At 63.5% G+C, this 20,571-nt stretch overlaps 2 protein-coding genes across 5 annotated transcripts in view; both read left to right on the plus strand.

Moving 5' to 3' along the window:
* The window catches only part of SFSWAP (splicing factor SWAP), a 29,010-nt gene extending 24,378 nt beyond the window's left edge, over nucleotides 1-4,632 (plus strand). For 3 of the 4 annotated variants that reach the window (XM_087828523.1, XM_087828526.1, XM_087828525.1), the window contains 5 exons: nucleotides 135-397; nucleotides 2,952-3,077; nucleotides 3,225-3,389; nucleotides 3,956-4,043; nucleotides 4,348-4,632. In XM_087828523.1, coding sequence (XP_087684649.1) covers nucleotides 135-397; nucleotides 2,952-3,077; nucleotides 3,225-3,389; nucleotides 3,956-4,043; nucleotides 4,348-4,413 — 708 coding nt within the window. In that variant the 3' untranslated portion in view covers nucleotides 4,414-4,632. The remainder of the gene's footprint in view (nucleotides 1-134; nucleotides 398-2,951; nucleotides 3,078-3,224; nucleotides 3,390-3,955; nucleotides 4,044-4,347) is intronic. The other variant, XM_087828524.1, reaches the window with a different exon arrangement.
* Nucleotides 4,633-13,185: 8,553 nt separating this feature from the next.
* MMP17 (matrix metallopeptidase 17) lies at nucleotides 13,186-20,356 on the plus strand. Its single transcript, XM_016203118.2, has 9 exons — nucleotides 13,186-13,313; nucleotides 13,827-13,956; nucleotides 14,153-14,436; nucleotides 15,133-15,309; nucleotides 16,532-16,631; nucleotides 17,040-17,122; nucleotides 17,208-17,360; nucleotides 17,939-18,196; nucleotides 18,684-20,356. The coding sequence occupies exons 1-9, from the start codon at nucleotides 13,274-13,276 to the stop codon at nucleotides 19,007-19,009; spliced, it is 1,551 nt and encodes a 516-aa protein (XP_016058604.2). The 5' UTR covers nucleotides 13,186-13,273; the 3' UTR covers nucleotides 19,010-20,356.
* The last annotated feature ends 215 nt before the right edge of the window (nucleotides 20,357-20,571 follow it).

Here is a 20,571-nt window from a genome sequence, read left to right on the forward strand (position 1 = left end):
CCTGGGCTGTTCCGAGGGGCTATGCGCTGCTCTCCTCTCAGGTATGGGGAGTGGCCCCGTCCCCCACGAGGGCCCACGTGGGCGCTTTTAACACTGTGTCCCCACTGACACCCAGATGTTGCTTCTGTTCACAGGAAGCCGGCCCTGCGGCCTGTCCTCTCCCAGGCGGGGGCCGACCGCTACCAACTTTAGACATTAAGGCCCCGGAAGGGCCCCCAGGCAGGAGCAGGGATGCCCCCCGAGAGGATGGGAGGGAAAAGAAGAAGAAGAAGCACAGGAGACGCTCCCGGACGCGATCCCGCTCCCCCCGGCACCGCGCACCCCGGGCCAGGTCTCGGTCCCACTCCAAGGCCAAGCACTCGCTCCCCAGCGCCTACCGGACAGCGCGGCGCTCCAGGTGGGTGTGCTCCAGGTGGGTGTGCGTATCTGCGTGGGGGGGGGGGGAGATGCGTCCTGCAAGCCCAATGAGGGCCTGGTGGCTGCCTGGTTGGAGCATGTACGGGAGGCAGCCCATCAGCATTTCTCTTTCTCAAAAAAATCAATAAGAACGTTCTCAGGTGAGGATTTTTAAAACGCAAATGTTTTTTATTTTTTACTTAACTCTAAATCTCACAAACTACTGCCAGGTTTCTTTTAAACAGATATATTAGATTTTAACAGCCCCTGGAAGGAGCAAGTGTAGCCCATGTGCTGACTGGAAACCATTCCCAGGGTTGGGGGTCGGGGGGTGGTCTGTCTGTTTGAAGAGTGTACTCCCCCCCCCCCCCCCCCCCCCCCCCCCCCCCCGTGATGCCTGTGTGAGTGAGTGAACGTCAGAGCAGCAGAGGCCTGTGCCCCTGCTCCATCCTGTCTGTGCTGCAGGGAGGGTGAGTGGTGCAGCTCCGCCTTCTCATCAGTGACTGGCCTCTTGCCCTCCCACCAGGAGCCAGGTTTTAAAAGAGCAGCTTAGCATTCAGGCCGCAGAGAACTTTAACAAAGGGCCTCAGAACCCACCTCCTAGTAAAGCAGGTGGGCTTGTGTTTAAGCAGCTGTAGAAGATTCAGACAGACAGATTTCTAGTTTAACACAGGGTTGCATGTTGATGGCCTTGTCTCTGCTTCTCTCACCCCGGAGTCTGACCCAGGGTTTCTCCTGTGGCTGTGCAGCTCCTTTCTTTCCACGGGAAATGCAGGTTTCCTGCTCCTTTTATGTTTAAAACTCTGCTTGGACACACCTGCCTCTCAGAGGGTTTAAATTCTCCTACAGCATCTCACAGTGGACTTGAATAGCACAGGCCTGCGGGCCCTCCAAGCAGTGACAGGCCCAGGCCCGGAGCTCTTCCCACCTGCTGGAATCACAGGCCAGACTAGAGAGTCAGCTGCTTCATAGACCCGCCCGGGGCTGCTCACTGGGAAGGCCCCTCAGCCCCCTCCTGAGATAGGAGTCCGCTTGAAAGTCTTTAGTGTCGGTGCTCAGCAGGTGTGGGCCCAAGGAGGACGCCCCCAGGTGTTGTGTGTGGGACCAGTACTACCAATGGCCTTGTATTATCTCAGTTACGAGTCTCAGGTGTTAAAGTGAATGTATTTCCTGATTGCTGAGCTCACTAGGATTCCATGGGCAATGTCCGCAGGGGCTGGCTTTGCCTCAGCAGAGCTTTCTCGGGCTCTGGTTGCACCCAGCCCAGCCTACTCTATTGTGAGTGTGGAGGGTGTGCCTGGTTCACAGAGCCACGGCCTCCCGGACCTGGAGCACAGCCCCAGTCACAGCCACCTCCTGGGTAGGTCCCCACAGTGCGGCCTTGAGCAGACTTCACTCTGGGAGCTCTTCTGAGGGAAAACCTGGTAAAATGTCAAGGTGTGTGACCACCTCACCTTTGTGATCTGTTACATTAATCTTAGGCAGAGTCTGGGGGAAAACGAAACCATTTGATGAGCTGAAGAGCAGCTCTGCGGGAGGAGCCGGCAGCTCCTGGCTGTCACTGAGGGGTCCCTTCCTGCTGGGACGTTCCAGGAGTAACTTGGAATGTGGTTACATGCTGATCTTTAGAATAACAATGTGTTGTTTTGAGGGTTTTAATTAAAATGATTCAATATAGAATTTTTAAACTGGCAAAATCAAACTGCTCTTGATTGTTTTTTTGAGTGGGTTGTCATAGAAACAGCACAAAAAGAATCTGGGTTTTTTTTCCAGATTTCTGCTTATTTCACGTCTTCCCAAAACAGTAATTTCTCCGAATGAACAAAAAACTAAACCAAAGATCCTGAGCCCGTTGTTAAAGGACCCTTGTTAAGGATTGTGACTCCGAGGGAGGGTCTTGAGTGGGAGTCGTGGGTGCCGGCGTCACAAGGTGTGGCTGTGTGCGGGGTCCTGGCACTGCAGGGGCAGGAGGGTCCTCCAGGCACATGAAAGGAAGAATAAATGTTAATGGGGGTTTGCATCCGGGAGATGTCATCACTGTAGGTTATTTAGCCTAAATTACCTTGAGGTGCTGAGGGGGGAGGTGTGGGCTTCGTGCCAGTGGAGGGAGAGCAGCCTTGTCCTTGGCTGTTGGCGCTTGGAGGCCATGAGTTCCACATGAGCGGAGACACTCCCCCTTCATTACGCGCAGGTGTCCTCCTGTTGCGTGACTCGCTTGGATTTCATTGCTGCTCCTCGCCTGACTGATAGGAGTAGCTGTGAACGGAAGGTTCCCCAGGGACTAAAACAGGCAGGAGCAGAGGCAGGAAGGAGGCCATGGGCCTGAGTCAGGGTTGTGACAACTTGGGCCAGCACACAGCTCCCACCATGGAGTGAGCTTAGCTCTGCTGAGGCAGGTGCTCTGGGGCGGGAGACGTGAGAGTGTGAGGGAACAGGCCTCCAGGAGAACAGACAGGTGCCTGTCACCCACACGCTGGCTGAGTCCCATGGCAGCCTTGGCCGAAGGGCTACCCTGCGACCAGTCAGCAGGACTGAAATGCCTGTTCCTCTGCCAGGTCACGGTCCCGTTCCCCTCGGAGAAGAGCTCACTCTCCCGAGAGACGGAGGGAAGAAAGAAGCGTACCCACCGCCTACCGGGTGAGCAACAGCCCGGGCGTCAGCAGGAAGCGGACCCGGTCCAGGTAGGCATCTGTGTCTCCTCGACACAGTCTGCGGGTTAAATAAAACATGCTCAGCTGTAATGGGAACTGTGTGTAGGAGGGGGACTGTCCGTGGCAAAAACCCCTCTCCCTCAGAGCCGCACCCTCACTGACCTGCTCTTCTTCCAGGAGCCCTCACGAGAAGAAGAAGAAGCGGAGCTCACGGTCGCGGACCAAGTCCAAGGCCGAGTCCCGCTCAGCGTCCCCGAGCAAGCAGGCCCCGCGCCGGCACTCTGCACACTCGGCCAGCATCTCTCCTGTGGAGAGCCGGGGCTCCAGCCAGGAACGCTCCAGGTAACCCTCAGGACACATCAGTGAGCAGAGGACAGCATGGGTGTCGGGAGGACAGCCAGCCAGGCTTTGGGAGCGAGGTTCCCCCAACCCTCCCCTTGGGCAATGGAGTCACTGACTTGCCTCCACCCCTGGGATTCTCCTGACTTCAGCTGTGAGGGGTGTGGGGTGGGCCACCTGCTTCCACAGGACGAGGGGCAGTCCTCAGACGCCGGGGGAGGGGACATCCGAAGTTCGCCGATGTGGCCATAGCCGCTTTCCATGTTCTTGCAGCACCTGAGGGTGCTCCTGAGCTCACTGAGCGTCTGGGGTGGGGGCTGGCACTGGGGTCCCCATGGCGGGGACCCAAACTCCCCATCCGCACATCATCCAAGCCTCAGACAGGCTGCAGTGACGTCCATGTCCGTGCTGATGGTCACGTGGTCAGCCTGGTTGGCACATGTGGCGTCCCCACGCCTGTGAGGGTGGCTCCCCATGGGCAGGGCTGTGGTTGTCGGGAGGGAGGATCGTTGAATCTCGGTCACTCACTCTGGCTTATAATGACTTGTAAATGTTTTTTAATCTCTAAGCTCTGTCTGCTTTAGGGGCGTTTCTCAGGAAAAAGAGGGTCAGATCTCTTCAGCGATTGTTTCTTCCGTGCAGAGCAAAATAACTCAGGTGAAGTGGGGCGTCTGCCTCTCCTTTTGTGTAAAGGGCCCATTTCCTCATCCTGTGCCCTCATCTCACTGGTACTGACAGGGTCCCAGCTAGTCACCCAGGAGCTGGGGGTGTCGGCCTCGCCCGGACCTGTGTGTCCCCAAACCTCCCTTTGCTGGGGCCACCTCAGCTCCTGGGGCCACCCCGTCTTCCCAGGTCGTCCTCTGTCTCTGCCCACCAGCATTTTCATGAACTACACTGCCTGACTGCCTACCTCCCAAGTCTTAGTGGAGCTCATGTAGTCCCCCTGTGTCTCTGCCCACAGGACCTCATGGCCAAAGTCAGAGCGATGCTCGCCGCTTCCAAAAACATGCAGACCAGTGCCTCCTGAGACGTGGCTGGCGGCTGGGGTGTGGCGCCCACCTCTGCACGGACCCCACAGAGCGCCGTCCAGGCTCTTGGACGTCCGTGGACAGTGGTGGTTTTGTAAATTCATTTTTGATGACATTTTCGGTTTAAGATTTTTGACCAGCAGTCTCTTACCTGTATATTTGTAGATAATATCATGTTTCTGTGAAAATGTATTATCAAATAAAATGGGAAGAAAACACCTTTTCTAGCTACTGACTGTGGCGGCTCCTTCCTCGTTTGGCTTGTGAGTCTTCCCCACGTGTCGTCCCATTGATGCACCAGGGTCTAGCCCATTCTTTCTAACTTCAAGGCAGCGGTCTACCTCTTGGGTGTATCCCAGTGTGGCCAGTCAGGTCAGCCACCAGCTTCCGTAGCACATCAAGGGTTTAGGAAAGGTGCCCATTTCTCCAGTGGGACATGCCCCCCCCCAGGAGTCACTAGTGGGTACACGGTATAGGTGGGACCCCAGCCAACACCACCATACACATGGCCCTGGTTTAGCCAGTTAGCCCCGGAGGGACATTTGAGCAGTTTCTGGTATTTTTTTACTGTTTCCACGTGCATTCGCCTTCTTGCACAGACGGGCGTGTTTTTCTAGGACACACACTGGGAATGCTGGGCCCTAGAAAATGCAGTTCTTAAATTTTAATTGCTGCTCCCCAGTGGCCTTCGAGCTAGACTACACCAGCTGGTACTCGCTCCAGCAGCACCAGAGAGAGCCCTCACTCCCCGGACCCTCCTGGGCACACGACACATGGCTCCTTCCACGTGGCCCATCTGATGGGTGGAAAGCAGCCTCTTTCCTGGATTCTGGCCACGTTCAAACGCCAGAATTCAGTGGCAGGCTTGAAGGGAAGACAGCTGTGGTGCCACAGTCCCTCCGAGAAGTGACACATCCCGATGTCCGTGGTTCCGGCACCATTTGCCAGCCACCTCGGCCTATCAAGAGAACCCTGGCCTATCTGTAGGCCCTTCCTATGTCTGTGACCCTAGGCCACTGTCACTAGCCACATCTTGCCTCACCGCCCCTTGATGTTGGTCCCTCCATGGTGCCTCAGACAGCCCCTCAGCCGGGGTTCGCCCTCAGAGTCCTCAAATGCAGGCAGAACTGTTACACCATGTGGATCTACGCCTCTGCTGAGGCCCTTGATCCAGCCCTGCCTGCCATCCACCTTCCTGCTTCAACTTCACCTCCACTTCCTTGTCAGCACCTCCCTTCCTTCCCAGGTCAGTGCAGGTAGTGGGGCTCACTTCTGTCCCCCAGCCACATGGTTGGTTTGGGGATGGACACATGACCCACATTATCCAATGACGGCCCACCGTGGCTGGGCTTACCACGCTGTGTGGGTGCCCCTAGCTGCCCTGCAGGGCCCCTGCTGCCATCGGAGAGATCTTGCCTGAGGACCAAGCCCACAGAGGTGACGTCAGTGCGCCCTGGGATGTCCCAGTTTAATGAGCCCATAAATCCCCTTTTCCTTGACGGCCGCCAGGCTGAGCTGGGCCACTGCCAGTGCCCGCGACGCGGTCCTGGTGCACGTGAGCAAAATGCGGGGATGTGCCCGGGAGGAGCCTCGCAGGCCCGGCGCCTCGCAGCTCGCCCGCCTTCCGTCACCGTAATGGGTTCGCGAGCAGGTGCAGCTCCAACGGGGCCGCGGAGGCTCAGGGAGAAACAGGCACGGGAAGAGCGAGGCCCCCGAAAGCGGGGGACCGGGAGGAGGGATCTCTGCCTGGAACCCAGCCCTCAGCCCCTCAGACGGGGACGGAGACTCAGCGGAAGTGCGTGGGCCTCAGTTTCCCAGTCTGTAGAATGGGACATAGGTCCCAACAACAGCTGTGACTGGGCGCAGAGGGAGCCGCCGTAGCCCCGCAGGGAGGGAGCCCAATGCGAGGTGCGCGCGCGGCTGCATTGGGGCCCGGGAGCCCGCACAGCCTGCCCGGGACCCTTTGGCTGTGCGACCTCCAGCAAGTCACTGCACCTCTCTGGGCCTCGGTCTCCTCGTTCGAAACGGGAATGTTAGTTTTAAGCAGAGGATGTGAGAAGTGAACGCGATTAACACGGGAAGCTCCGAGCATGCGCCGGACTCGCACGCAGGAACTACCAAAAAGTCAGCCCCGCCCCGCCCCAAGCCCACGGTGACCACAGGCCGTCCGCCCTCGCTGGCCCCGCCAGAGACCCCTGCCCCTCCCAAACTTTCACCCCAGCGCACCCCTCCCCTCCCCGCGCGCACCCCAGCCCCCCCCACGGCCTCCGCCCCGCTCCCCGCTCCCCGCCCCCAGCCGCTTCCACTGCGGGGCAAGGGCGCCACCTGGCGTCCGCTGGGCGCTGCGGCTGCCGCGCGGGGTCTGGGCGGGAGCCCGGGTCAGCTCCCCGGGGGTGCGGCCCGGACCCTGGACCCTGCACCCACCCGCCAGGGACCGTGCGGGGACACGGGGCAAACTCCTTCCTTCGGGCCGCCCCGCCCCCGGGGGAATCGCGCGGCTGGCGCGGGGGCTTCCGAACATCCCCGCGGGGCTCGGGGCGCAGGGAGCGGGCCCTTTAAGGCGGTGGGCGGGGCGCGGGGGCCGGCTGTATTAGCATACATTAGCATGCCCCGCCCCGCCCTCCGCTGGGCGGCTCAGTCGGCCGGGAGCAGCGCGCGGGGCGCTCGGGACGCGGGCGCGGGGACGTCCACGCCGCGCCGCCCCCGTGTGAGCGCGATGCCCGGCCCGCCGCGCCCCCGGGCCCGGGTCCCGCCGCTGCCGCTGCTGCTGCTGCTGCTCGCGCTGGCGGCCCGCGGGGGCTGCGCCGCGCCCGCGCCCCGCGCCGAGGACCTCAGCCTGGGGGTGGTGAGTGCGCAGCCGCGAGGCGGTCCCGGGCGGGCGGACCCCTCGGGCGCCCTGCACCCATTTCCCCGGCGGCAAAGCTGAGGCGGCGCCGGGCCGAGAGCCGGACCTGCGGGCGCCGCGTCTGGGAACTGGCGCCCGCCCCGTGCGCTCCGAGCGCGCCGCAGCCGCAGGAGCCCGCGGAGGGAAGCGGGGTCCCCCGGCCCGAGCCCGTGCCCGGCTCGGAGCGGCCCCGAAGGGGACCCCCGGCGGGTGGGGCCGGCGTCGCAGGCCGGGGAGAAGTGCGCCCTGCGCGCGTTCCCGGGGAAGGGCGGGAGAGGGGCGCGCACCCACAGCCGAGGGAAGGCCGGGGCTGCGGAGTGTGGGCGCCCCGAGCGCGGAGGGTTCTCGAGTTGGCTCCGTGGAGGGTGCTGGGGAGTGAGGGAGCCGGCCCTGAGCCCCCGCCGGGCGTGGGTCTTAGCCCCACGCCACCCCCGCTTCCACTGCCCGGGCGCCCAGCCTGGCCCCGCCGCCCCCGTGGCCCTGTCCTGAGCGTGATGGGTGCCCCCGCCGGCCCCAGGCTCGGGCGCAGCCCGCCACCGCCTTCCCCGGCGCCCACGTCCCGCCAGCACCAGCTGTCCCACTGGCTTGGGAGCCGCACTGGAGGCGGCGGCGGCGGCCTCTTCCCACAGCCCCTCCGCCGTGCAGCCCGCCAGGCTTGGAGCCTCCTGTGGACCTGGGAGATTTAGATCAGACTATACGGGTCTGCCACCCCGTACCCCGGAGACCAGGCCAGGGCGCCGGTGCATTAACCAGATTCCTTCTGAGGTTTCCGCCCCTGCAGCTGCCCTGGCTGCGCTCAGACGGAGGGGCCTGGGCCCGGGCACCGGGCGCTCCCGCCCCCCACATCCACCGCCAGTCTCCTAAAGGGGTGCTGGCGGCCCATCTCCCAGCGCCGTTGGCCTTAGGGAGCTCCAGGTGGGTTCCAGGCAGCCGAGGGCATTTGGTGGCATCTGCAGCTCCATGCCTGGCGGGACTTGGCCACAGGTTCTGGGTGAGAAACAGGCTCTGGCCAGCACCACCTGGCCGTCCCAGGCCTCGAAGCCATCGGGGAGGGTGCAGCCAGGGCCCCCGCATCCAGACGTTTGAGGGACCCCACAGCTGGCTTCCTCCCAGCCAAGCTGCCCCTGCGATTGTGCACCTTCACCCACCTCCTCCCGGCTCTTCAGAGCTGGGGGTTCCCGGATCCCCTCCTGGGGCGCCTGGTCTGGGGACATGGTGTTTCCAGGTCTGGGCTGAGTGAGAATAGAACCCAGGCCTGGAAGGCTAATGGGGGTCCCAGTCGGGATGGGGCTCCCCCCGTCCAGCCGAGTTCGTTCATCAGACCCAGGGCAGTTCCCAAGTTCCTCCCCGCCGCCCAGAGAGAGGGGTCGGGCGCATTCCTCCCGGCTTTGGCCTGGGAGTCTCCTCCTCCCCTTGCTCCCATGGGTTCCCCAGCAGCACCCAGGGGTCATCCAGCCCGAACCCTGTGGGATGTGCTGGACAGCGCACGTGGCTTCCCCGCCTGGAGCCCAGAGCAACAGGGCCCTGGCGCTGGGCCCAGTGGGGACAGCAGAGGACGCTGCCCTCGCTGGGAGAGCCTCGACCCCTAGGAGGCCAGGACCCTCCCGCCCGCTGGTTTGTGGGCAGAGGGCGGCCTCTGGTGGCGGTTGGGGGGCAGTGACACCTCAGAGCCTGAGCCCCAGAGGTGCAAGAGGGTGCAAGACACCCCGGATTTGTGGGGAGCAGGGGCTCCTTCCCACCCCCTCTGTAGACCACCCAGGGCCCGCTGACTGGATTCTCAGGAGAAGGGCCCCTTTGTGATGTGACCCAGCGTCATCCAGACAGAGCGGCTCAGGGTCGTGAGCAGTGGCCGGCCACCCGGCTTTAGTTGGGAACAAAGCCCGATTGAGGCCGCTGTGCCCGGCCCGTGGTGGCTGTCAGGCTGGTGGAGTGAGACAAAAGGGCCCCCGCTGTGCCGAGTCTTTCGTTCTTTCTGAGCAGGTAATACCAGGAGCAAAATACTCAGGCCGTGTGTGTGTGTGTGTGTGTGTGTGTGTGTGTGTGTGTCTTTCTGTCTGTCTGTCTGTCTCCCCTTTCCCTGGGATCCTTCCAGAAGTGTCTGGGCCCTGCTGGGGTGGCTCAGTTGGTTGAGTGTCACCCTGGACACTGAAAGGTCCCCAGTTCAATTCCCCGTCGGGGCACAAAAACAAAAAAACAGAAGTGTCTGGGCCTCGGGGCCTCGGGCCCTGTAATTGTGGGTGGCAGTGTGCTGCCACTGTTGTGTGCCTGCGGTCTCCGCCTCACAGTCTGTCCTCGTGGACGGTCCCTGATGATGTATCCGACTGCCCCATCGAGGTTCACTGCACGATGTCACAGCCTTCAGCAGGGGGCTGGCGTGGACCTGCCAGGTGGTGTGTGAGGACCGGGGCCCGGGGGACAGGCCTGATGCGACATGGGGCCTGCAGGCAGATTTCCCCAATGTGCCCTCGAAACATGTTCTACTCCCAGCAACAGTCTATGTTTGGTAGGACTTTGGCTGTCTGACACCCAGAGGGTGACAGGGGTCTGTGGCTGAGATTGTGCATGAGGATGGCTGGGACAAGTAGCACCCTCAGTGACCCGGGAGCTCCCAGGGGCTGAGCAGGGCAGGGGTGATGATGGTGGGTGGGAGCCAGGACCTTGCTGGGAGCACTGGGAGCACCCTGTCCCCCTCCTGGGGCCGGCATGGGGTGAGGGGGGTGGCAGGGGTGACTGTCACCCTCATCACTCTGGCCTCAGCCTGTGGTTTCTGGACCCAGTGCCCAAGGGAACTGTGGACCCTATGTGGGCTCAGGATGGAGTCATAGGCCTGGCAGGAGACCAGGCGTATCCCTCACAGCCGCAATGGAGAAACTGGCCACATGCCCTCAGCCAAGAGCCAGGGAGCTGGGAAGGGTTAACGGAGAGGAGAGACGGGGAGAGAGAAGAGCAACCCTCTGCTCCAAGGCCCCTGGCACAGCCAGGGGAACTCGAATATAAATGGGCAGCAAGTCCTAAGACCCCCAGCCTGCTCCCCAAGCCCCTCCCACCCCCAGGCACCGTCAACAAGTGAGTTCAGGCTGTGGGCTGGCTGCCAGGGCTGAGGAACTGAGAAGTCTTTGTGGACTCTGGTGTGGGAGCCAGTGTGGCCTGGGCAGGACCGTGCTGGACGCCTGTGGTTGAGCCCGGAGGGCGCCAGGTCCCCTTTCATGGTGTGGGTCCCAGGCTGCTGCTCACCAGCCTGGGACCTGACCAAGCACTGGCCTCAGTCTGCTCGTCTGTTCAATGGGGCCAAGAGGACAGAGCCATAGGACGCTAACTGGGTGATGCCCCTGAACGGCTCACAGCGGGAAGTCAGGGGAGCCTCACGTTTGAGGGGGAGGCGGACAGGGATGGCTGAGAGGACCCGGGGTTCTGCAGTGTTCTCCAACACGGCACTGTCCTCAGGGACTGCCAAAGGTGCTCAGGCGCCCGTGACTTCTGTCTCTTCATTAATGGCAATCTGGGCTTCCAGTGAGATGCTGGGTGCACATGAAGGGTGATGCATCTGTCACTCGTTAGCTGACAGCCACTGGGCTGCCCTCCAGCACCAGCCAGCTCTGAGGGATGAGACGGGTTTGGACAGGATACAGACTGACACCTGCTTCTCAGATCTCCCTCCCTCTTCCCGCCGCTCAGTCCCTTTCTGCTCCCTGAACTTCCCAGCCAGGTCCTGCCTCAGGGCCTTTGCACGAGCCGCTGGGCACGTGGCCAGCTGTTTCGCACCCCTCAGGTCACCCCCAGGTAGGAGCCCTCACTTCCACCACAGCACAGCCGTTGCAGGAATAGGCCCTGAAGCCCAACAGCCCCAGGCTCGCTGTGTGACCACAGGCACGTGTCCAACCGTGGGTAGCGGTCAGGACCCCTCGTGGTAGTTATTGTTCGTGAGGCAATGCTTCCCCTGTTCCTCTTGGGTCCCCATGAGACTCCGCTCCAGAGGACAGCGGCAGAGGGGGGTCTCCCTGGCGGGGTCTCGCTGTCGCCCCAGCGCCTGGCACTGTGAGCACTTGTGTCCATGGGCAGTTAGAGGGGGATCTGAAATCATCCCAACAGCCAGCAACCCACGGGCCAGTCGTCATGGCCTCAGTTTCCTCAGCTGTAAGTGGAGGTGAGGGTCACCCCATGGGGTGAGAGGGTGAAGAGCGGACAGGGAGCAGGTGGGGGCCATGCTTGGCTATAGGTAGGGGGGCGCAGGCTCAGCCGGCCCGCCGCCTCTGGGCCTCGGTTTCCTCATCTGTGCAGCGAGGGATCAGCAGGGGCCGCTCCCGGGGGGCTGCGCCCCGGAAATGTGCCCAAAGGCACGAGGGCGTTTGGGGCGCGCGGGGCATCTGTTAGCGCCCAGCACAGACGCACGTGGTGCCCACGGGTGATAGATGTAAAACCGGGGCACGGGGGAGCCACGCGGGGGCAGGCTGGCGGTGACTGGGGCAGCGGGGTGCCCGGGCCTCAGTTTCCCGCTCCGCAGACCGGCTGAGCTGGGGGCGCCCTTGGAGGGGGGCGTCTCCCAGGCTGGGGTGGCCACCGGCGGCCACTGGGGTTGGGCGCCCCTCCCCCTCCCCTCCCTCCCCCTGACCTCCCCTCCCTCCCCCTTCCCACCCCTCCCCCCTGACCTCCCCTCCCTCCCCCTGACCTCCCCTCCCCCGGCCCCTCCCCCTGACCTCCCCTCCCCCGGCCCCTCCCCCTGACCTCCCCTCCCCCCTTCTGGAAGGTTCAGCACCCCCCTCCCGCGTGCAGCCCGTTGCCCTGGAGACAGGCGGTGCCCTGGTGACGGCGGGAGGTGGGGGCGGGGCCCGGCCGGCGGGGGCGGGGCTCGTGGCCGCGGGGGGCCTGGGGGGGCCTGGGGGGGCCTGGGGGTTGCGGCCCCGGCGCCCTGCAGCCTCCGGGACGGGCTCCCACCCGGACCCACTGTTGCTCCAGTTAACACCCCCCCCCCCCGCCCCCGCCGCCGCCTCTGATGGTTCAAAATGTATTAACTGCCAGGAAAAAAAATTAACCTCAGCATTTGGCAATTTTCCTGCGTCCTTTGAGATCGGGATGAGCTGGCAAGTCGGGGGTGGGCGTGGGGGTGGGTGGGGGGTTAGATGCCCGGCCCCCAGGCGCCCCCTCCCTGCCCTTCCTGGCTCGGTGGGGCTGACTGGCCCTTCGCAGCAGGATTGTGGGCGCCTTGCTGGGGGGGTCCGTGGTCGCTGCAGGCCCACCTGTCTCTGTGTGTCCACCTGAAGGCGGGGGCTGGCAGCGTTGCCCCCCAAACCTGCCAGGGGCTCGCCCTGCTGCTAGACTGTCCTTGGGGTCCCCTCTGGCGAGCTTGGGAGTTGTTTCCATGCTCCTGCTGGGCTCGGGAGCCCACCGCCCCTGCAGAGGCCTCGGGGTCCTAGGCGGAGCTGGAGGGGCCTGGGAGAGAGGACTGGCTGGTGGTGCTCCGCTTGTGGGGAGAGGGGCCTACACAGGAGGGTGGGACGTCTGGGATCGAGGGCGCAGACCCCCGGGCTAGGCCTGTGGGTAGGGTCAAGGTCCCCCGTCACCAGCCCCTGAAGGAGGTGGCCGAGGGAATAGTGGGATTTGAGCCCAGGCAGCCTGGCTCCAGAGTCTGGGCTCCTAACCACCATGTGTGCGCGGCTCAGGACCAGAATCCATAAACCGGGGTCTCAGCCCAGTGCCCCCCTCGGTGGGGGCCTCAGGTTTATGAAGATGCTTCTCGGCAGCTGTCTGCACAGTAACTGAAGGCCGGGGGACAGGTGTCCGTGGGCTAGTGGAGGCCTGGGGTGGGGTTGACCAGGCCTGCCCCTCACAGCAGTGCCAGCCCCCGCCCGAGCCCCCACCTGCACCCCTCACTCTCTCTGCCTCAGGAGTGGCTGATCAGGTTCGGCTACCTGCCCCCACCGGACCCCGCAACCGGGCAGCTACAGACGCAGGAGGAGCTGACCAAGGCCATTGCGGCCATGCAGCGCTTTGCGGGCCTGGAGGCCACCGGAGTCCTAGGTCAGTCCCAAAGCCTGACCTCCTGGTCTCTCCCAATGCCCCCTCCCTTCCAGGCCCTGTGCCCCCCCACCCCCACCAGCCTGCTTAGGGATGGGCCTGCTGTTCCTGGACCATGACCAAGGAGTCCCACCATGTGCTGCCCAAACTCCCAGCTTCCCCAGAGAAACCAGAAATCTGGGGAGGGAGGTTTAGTGAACACCCCACTTTTTACATGTTGGCAATGAATTCAGACTTTGTAAAGACCCTCTTTAGGGCTGGCTGATGGGGACACGTCTGTCCCCTGGCCTCTGAAGGGGAGACACATGTAATGCGGGAAGAGTTGGCAGTACTGGTCCCCGGGGGGGCCCCTGCGACCGGTCATGGCCCTGCCATGAGTTAGTAAATGCTCTGAGTGACCCCATCCCCACCAGATCTCCTGCAGGAGCCAGGGACACAGCCCTCAGGGCTGCTGGGGACCCCAGGCGGGGGTGAGCTGGGCCTGGCTCCTGACCCCCGGCACCGCCTCCCTTGCAGACGAGGCCACCCTGGCACTGATGAAAACCCCGCGCTGTTCCCTGCCCGACCTCCCCTCTGCTGCCCCAGCTCGGAGGAGGCGCCAGGCTCCAGCCCCAACCAAGTGGAACAAGAGGAACCTGTCGTGGAGGTGGGTGGCGGGGCTCCCCTGGCCTGTCCCAGTCTTAGTGTCCGGTGGGGCTGCTAAAACACCCACACCCAGATTCAGACCGCAGGGGTTTGTCCCAACCCCGGGGAAGGACGTTCCAGGGAGCACACTGAGCCGGGGGTGGGGCGCTTGGCCTGTCCTGGTGACCTCCCCCCGGCTCTGACCCCGCTTGCCCTAGGGTCCGCACGTTCCCGCGGGACTCGCCCCTGGGCCGAGACACAGTGCGTGCTCTCATGCACTACGCCTTGAAAGTCTGGAGCGACATCACGCCCCTGAACTTCCACGAGGTAGCGGGCAGCACCGCCGACATCCAGATCGACTTCTCCACGGCTGACCACAACGACCGCTACCCCTTCGATGGCCCTGGCGGCACCGTGGCCCACGCCTTCTTCCCCGGAGACCACCACACCGCAGGGGACACCCACTTTGATGATGACGAGGCCTGGACCTTCCGGTCCTCAGGTGCATCCGGGTGGAGCCCTGGGGACCCTGCGTAACCCAGGGGCCCCAACAGACCCTGGGACGTTGCGGGGAGCCACACTGACCCTGTGAGGATGGAGAAACCGACAGGGCCTCCTGAGGCGTCCAGACCCCGGGGCACACCTGTCCACTCACGAGAACAGCCAGGCAGTTCTAGTTGAGGCCGACTTCGCCCCGTGTCTCTGGCAGGGATCCCCGCCTGGCCGGGCCTGGCTGGGCTTGCAGGCCTGGGATGGTGTGACACGGCTCTCGTGTCCTCTGACTGGCCGAGCAGAGCAGGCTTGTCCTTGTCCTGGTCTCGCCTTCCAGAAGGGAGTGGGAGCTGTGAGGCTACTGCAGGCCTGGGCACGGCATCCCTCCTGCCAAGTCCTAGTGGCCAGAGAGGTTGCAGGGACCAGGGCGGAGCCACGTGGTACAGGGTGTGGATGTGGGTGGGGAGAAGGGGACCACATGGAGTTAGTCCACACACTGGCCTCATGAGAGCCCTCACCCTGCGGGCCCCGGAGTCCCACAACAGTCCCTGTAACCCAGGGTCCGGATGGCCCACCAGACCTGGCGGATTTACCAGCTGGCCTGTAGAGAGCGGGCTCTTGACCCCCACAACACCCGGTTCTGTGCGCACGAGCTCATCCCATCCTGGCAGCCATCCCCGTGGCTCACTGTTCCCCGTGTCCCTAGATGCCCACGGTATGGACCTGTTCGCGGTGGCTGTGCACGAGTTTGGCCACGCCATCGGCCTGAGCCACGTGGCGGCCACACGCTCTATCATGCAGCCCTACTACCAGGGCCCGGTGGGCGACCCGCTGCACTACGGGCTCCCCTACGCGGACCGCGTGCGCGTCTGGCAGCTCTACGGTGAGTGCTCCCCACAGAGCCGGCATGGGCACCCCGAGAGTGGGGACAGAGGCTGGGGACCCCCTGGGCACAGAGCCACAGGAGCTGAGTTCTCCTTGTGTCCGCTCCGCACATTCAGCGTCCCGGTGCCCCACTTGGCCCGCACGTGTGTGGAGTCCACACGCGGTGCTGTTGCCTGGGGACCCAGCCTCGCCCCAGAGCCCAGCGCCCTGGGCACAGTTCCGTGTCCAAGCCCTAGGTGGCCTCAGGCGTGACAGCCGGCGTGATGGTGCCCTGGGCCCCGTGTGTGCAATGGTGGGAAGGCTGAGGCTGGGTCGCCCCCTAGGTGAGGAGGTTAGTAGCGGCCGCAGCCGGGACTGGCCAGGGCAGGCTGCAGGGCGCCCCCTGCTGGGCGCACGTGGGAAATGCAGTGGAAGGAGGCCAACCTGGGGGTCGGCTCAGGAGGGGTGAACCCCTGTTCGCCCCCCACTTCTGATGTCGCCCCCCACTTCCAATGTCGCCCTCACCTCAGCCTCTGGCGTCACCCTCCAGGCCGCCCCTCCCCAGCACCCACCACCCTCCGGGTTATTTTATTGTAAAGTTTACCGTTTCAACTTGCACCACCTGACGAGGTTTATACGCCCACAGGGCTGTGCAGCCGCCACCTCTTCTAGTTCCAGGAGCGCCCCCACCCCGTCCCCACCAGCGGTCACTGCCACCCCAGCCGCCACCCTCTACCTCTGTCCATCGCCATAAATTTGCCTGTTCTGGGCATTTCGTGGCCTTCCGTGTCCGCTCCTTTCACGGAGGGACCTGTTTTCGGGGTCCTGGCAGGTGTCAGCTCTTCATTCCTTTTAGGGCAGAATGATTTCCTCTCTCTGTCCACCCGCCGAGGGACGTCTGGGTTGTCCCCACCTTTGGCCACTAATTAGGAACCGTTCCCCCTTGAGCACCCACTCATGAGTTTCTGTTTGAACACCTGTCTTCTGTTTTTCGGGGTCTGTGCCCAGGACTGGAGTTTCGGGGGGGTTGAGGCACCTGTGACTCGGGACTCGTCGCTGGCTCCAGCTGGGAGTTGGGCCTGTCCTGCTCACACAGTAGCTGGTGCCGGACTCTGGGGATACGTGGGAAACGTATCCTGTCCGCGTAGCAGCTTCGGGTCCACCCTGGAGTTTCGGAAAGGGTGCTGGGATTTGAGGGAGGCGGGCAAGCTGGGTTCCATGCAGCCTCCCTGTCTTCACAGGCGTGCGGGAGTCCGTGTCCCCCACTGCACAGCCAGACACTGCAGAGCCTGAGGAGCCTCCCCTCCTGCCAGAACCCCCTGACAACCGGTCCAGCACCCCGTAAGTGTGAGCCCCTGTCCCCTCTGCAGCATCTCCTCCCCCCCAGCAGTGACTCAGGTGGTGTCCTGAGCTCCTGACTGTCCTGAGAAAAGCACAATTCTGTGCGCTGTTCCTTAAACTCCCCCCAGACGTTGGTGGGGGGACACTTGCTCTCCAGCCTGGGTGAGCAGAGGTGTTGAGTTTACATGTGGGAGGTCCTCCCGGCCTCTGTCCCAGTCACCTACAGGTGCGTAACAAGCACCCTGCCCCGTAACATCAGACCATTAAAAGCTTAGGATTCTATGGGTCAGGAATTCAGACCGGGCATGGGGTGGGCAGGGTGGCAGTGGCTGCCCCACAGTGGAGGGGACTTTCCTGCCGTGGCTCAGCATGGGGGCTGCCCTGCCCACAGGCTCTCTCTGTCCCCAGGCCCAGGAAGGACGTGCCTCACAGGTGCAGCACACACTTCGATGCGGTGGCTCAGATCCGCGGCGAGGCTTTCTTCTTCAAAGGTAACCCCCACGGGGTCCAGCGCCCGGGTGGAAGGGGGGCCCTGGGCCCAGCCTGCCACCTGCAGCCACGCTGGCTATCCCGCAGGCAAGTATTTCTGGCGACTGAATCGAGATCGGCACCTGGTGTCTCTGCAGCCAGCACAGATGCACCGCTTCTGGCGGGGCCTGCCGCTGCACCTGGACGGCGTGGACGCCGTGTACGAGCGCACCATCGACCACAAGATTGTCTTCTTTAAAGGTGGGCACCCCGCCGGGCTGCTCTGAGGACCGCGGAGCTTGTGGTTTGCTCCGCACGCAGAGCGGAGACTAGCCTGTTTTTTGTGTACCTACCGGTGCGTGTTTGCTGAGCACTTACTCTGTGGCCCGCACTGTGAGGCGCTGCAGGTACCCAGGGGCCAAAACACAAGACCCCAGCCCTCATTCTGTGGGGGCCACGCGATCAGCAGCCACAAGTGATGAAGTTAATTCCAGGTGGACCTGAGGGAACAGTGTTCCAGGCAGACAGAACGGCCTGTGTAAAGGTCCTGGGGCAGGAAAGGTCCTGCTGAGTGCAGAGGGCGATGAGGCTGGAGCCAGTGAGGGGTTAGGATGCAGGAGACAAAGTACAGGTGGGAAGAAGCTGGACTCGAAGGGCAGGTGTCTGTCCGGCACTGGACGGGTGCTCGGGCCCATCGGAGCTACTCAGTAAATACTCATGAGGACTGTAGGTACTGTGGGGTAGGGACGATCGCCTCGGGAGGGTGATGGGGGAGAAGCAAGGGCTGGGGCCCCCGCCTGCGGGTGGGCTGAGCGCCAGCTGGCTCTTTCTCTCCCCAGGAGACAGATACTGGGTGTTTAAGGACACTAACGTAGAGGAAGGATTCCCGCGGCCCGTCTCCGACTTCGGTCTCCCGCCAGGTGGCGTCGACGCCGCCTTCTCCTGGGCCCACAATGACAAGACTTATTTCTTTAAGGACCAGCTGTACTGGTGCTACGATGAACACACCCGGCGCATGGACCCAGGCCACCCGGCCCGCAGCCCCCCTTGGAGGGGCGTGCCCAGCACTCTGGACGACGCCATGCGCTGGTCGGACGGTGAGCCAGGCGGGGTGCGGGCCCGAGGGCGGGGTGCGGCCTCAGTCTCCCCACCTGTAGGCCGGGATGGAGAGAGGGTGGCTGGGAGGAGCTGCTGACCTTCCAGGGGTCCCCTTGCCTGCCTGGATGTGGCTGCCTTGGTGCCACGCCCTGTCCCCTCATGACCCCCAGGCCTGCCCCCTGCGCCCACAGGGGCAGCTTCACGGGGACAAGTTTTTCTGGTCGGTTTTCAGAGTTACGTCCCCAACACCTAGGGCAGCCTGGCACGTAGTGGGCCCTCCATAGTGTTCAGTAGGAAAGGAACCCGAGTGTGTCTCATCCATCCCTCTACCTGCAGGTGCTCCCTGAGCTTTCCCAGCCTGTGAGGCTCCAGCCCGGGGCTGAGACAGAGATGCTGACCCTGTAGACCAGTCAGTCCTGCTCCCCTGACCAGCCCTAATGCCACCCACTGCAGTGTGGAGCTCAGCTGCCTTCCTCTCCTCCCCAGGGGCTGCCTACTTCTTCCGTGGCAGGGAGTACTGGAAGGTGCTGGACAGCGAGCTGGCGGTGGCCCCCGGGTACCCACAGTCCACGGCCCGGGACTGGCTGGTCTGCAGAGACGCGCAGGCCGACCACGAGGGCTCGGAGGGCGAGGCGGGGGCCCACGCCCCACCAGGACAGCATGACCGGAGCCATGCGGAGGACGGCTACCAGGTGTGCGCCTGCAGCTCCCTGGCCTCCCATCCCCCGGGGACCTCAGGCCCGCTGCTGGCCGCCACACTGCTGCCGCCGCTGAGCACCCTGTGGAGAGCGGCCTGGGCCCTGGCGCTCTGATGGCCGCTGCGGCAGGACGATGGGTCACAGCCAGGGGCCACACAGGGCAGGGACTGGTGCCCCCGCCCTCCAGTACCTAAAACAAGAGCTCCCAAAGAGGGGGCATGTGGCCTGGGGACCCGGCCTTGCAGCCTCTGAACAAAGCCCCCGTTTCAGTCTCCCTGGCAGAGAGGCGGCCCGGGGCACGGGCCCTTGGCCGGTCAGCACTGACTTCTGAACACAGGAGCACCATCCCCTTGCTTTTTTGCCTCTACTGGCCCTGGCCCGACTGCCAGCTGGGAGTCTGGGAGATGCCGTCAAGCCCTGGGTGGGGACAGGGAGACTGTCCATCCTACCAGCAGAGATGGGTCACACAGAACTCCACTGATGGACGGGACAGGAGGTGCCAGGGCCTCACTCGGGCCTGGAGAGCGCAGCCCGGTCAGCACCACCACCCTCATCGCGTCCACACTGCCCACGGTCCCTGGTGCTTCTGCCCACCCATGGGGGCTTTTGCCCCCCATCCCAGAGGGCCTGCCACTGCCTTGCTCAGGGCAGCCCCCAACACTCAGAGGAGCCCCCCACGCTGAGGCCACCACTGGACTCCTCGTGATGCCTACAGACAAACACGACGTCTTTGCTGCCCAGCTGCTCAGGCTCAGCTCCCTGATGCCCCCAGGCAGGGGCCGTGTGGGTGGTTGCCCTCTAGGCCTGGACCCCAGACCCACCTGCACTCAGGTGGCGGGGGCTTCCAGGAAGGGCCTCACAGTGGTCACTTCCCCCTCTCCTTTCACCAGCACCGTTCTCTCCAGCACTTCCTTGCCGGTTCCGTGTCCCCAGGGTCATTACTCCCATTTCACAGATGGGCAAGTGGAGGCCGGCTCAGGAAATGAACCTCCTGCTCGCAGCCCGAGGCCCCATCAGGTCTCAGATCCAATGCTCTGGCACGTTTGACAAAACCCACTGATGGAGGACCTGCCTGTGTGTGCGGGACATGCCAAGCGAGACGTCTCCGGTCCTCGGGAGGCACCTGGGGTGCGGCTGCCAACCCAGCCTGCCGCCCACAGGATGTCCAGGATGGCAGCCTCCCTCCCACCCAGAGGGGCAGGAGAGCCCAGCCCTTTGGTCAGGAGCCCAGCAGGGAGCCATTCACTAGTGTTCCTCGGGGGTGTGAACTGGGCCGGGAGGGGCTTCCTAACACCCAGAGTGAATGTGGGGTCCAGTTAGGAAGAGACTAGTCACTGACGCTGTCAGGTGAGCTCAGAGAACTTCCGGGGGCTGGTTCACGGCGGGAGCCCCCACCTGGAGAGTGACATAAACTGCTTTGGGGGTTCCTGGAAGGCCACCTGAGCAGAAGCAGGGAGGAGGAGCTGGTCCTGCATGAAGGGGCGGGGCTGAGGCAGGAGCAGCAGGTGCAGACCTTGGAGCAGGTGGGCCTGCTGAGCAGGTGTCCTTCCGCTGGGAATTGCAGCCCTGCTGGGGTGGGGGGTGGAGGTGGCTTATAAGATGCTGTAGGGCACTGAGTTCACGCCCTGGTCACAGGAAGTTATCACTAAATTTCCCCACTAGCCCAAGGCAGGGGC

The sequence above is a fragment of the Miniopterus natalensis genome, chromosome 20 (genome assembly GCF_054644295.1).
Source record: "Miniopterus natalensis isolate mMinNat1 chromosome 20, mMinNat1.hap1, whole genome shotgun sequence".
Lineage (NCBI taxonomy): Eukaryota > Metazoa > Chordata > Mammalia > Chiroptera > Miniopteridae > Miniopterus > Miniopterus natalensis.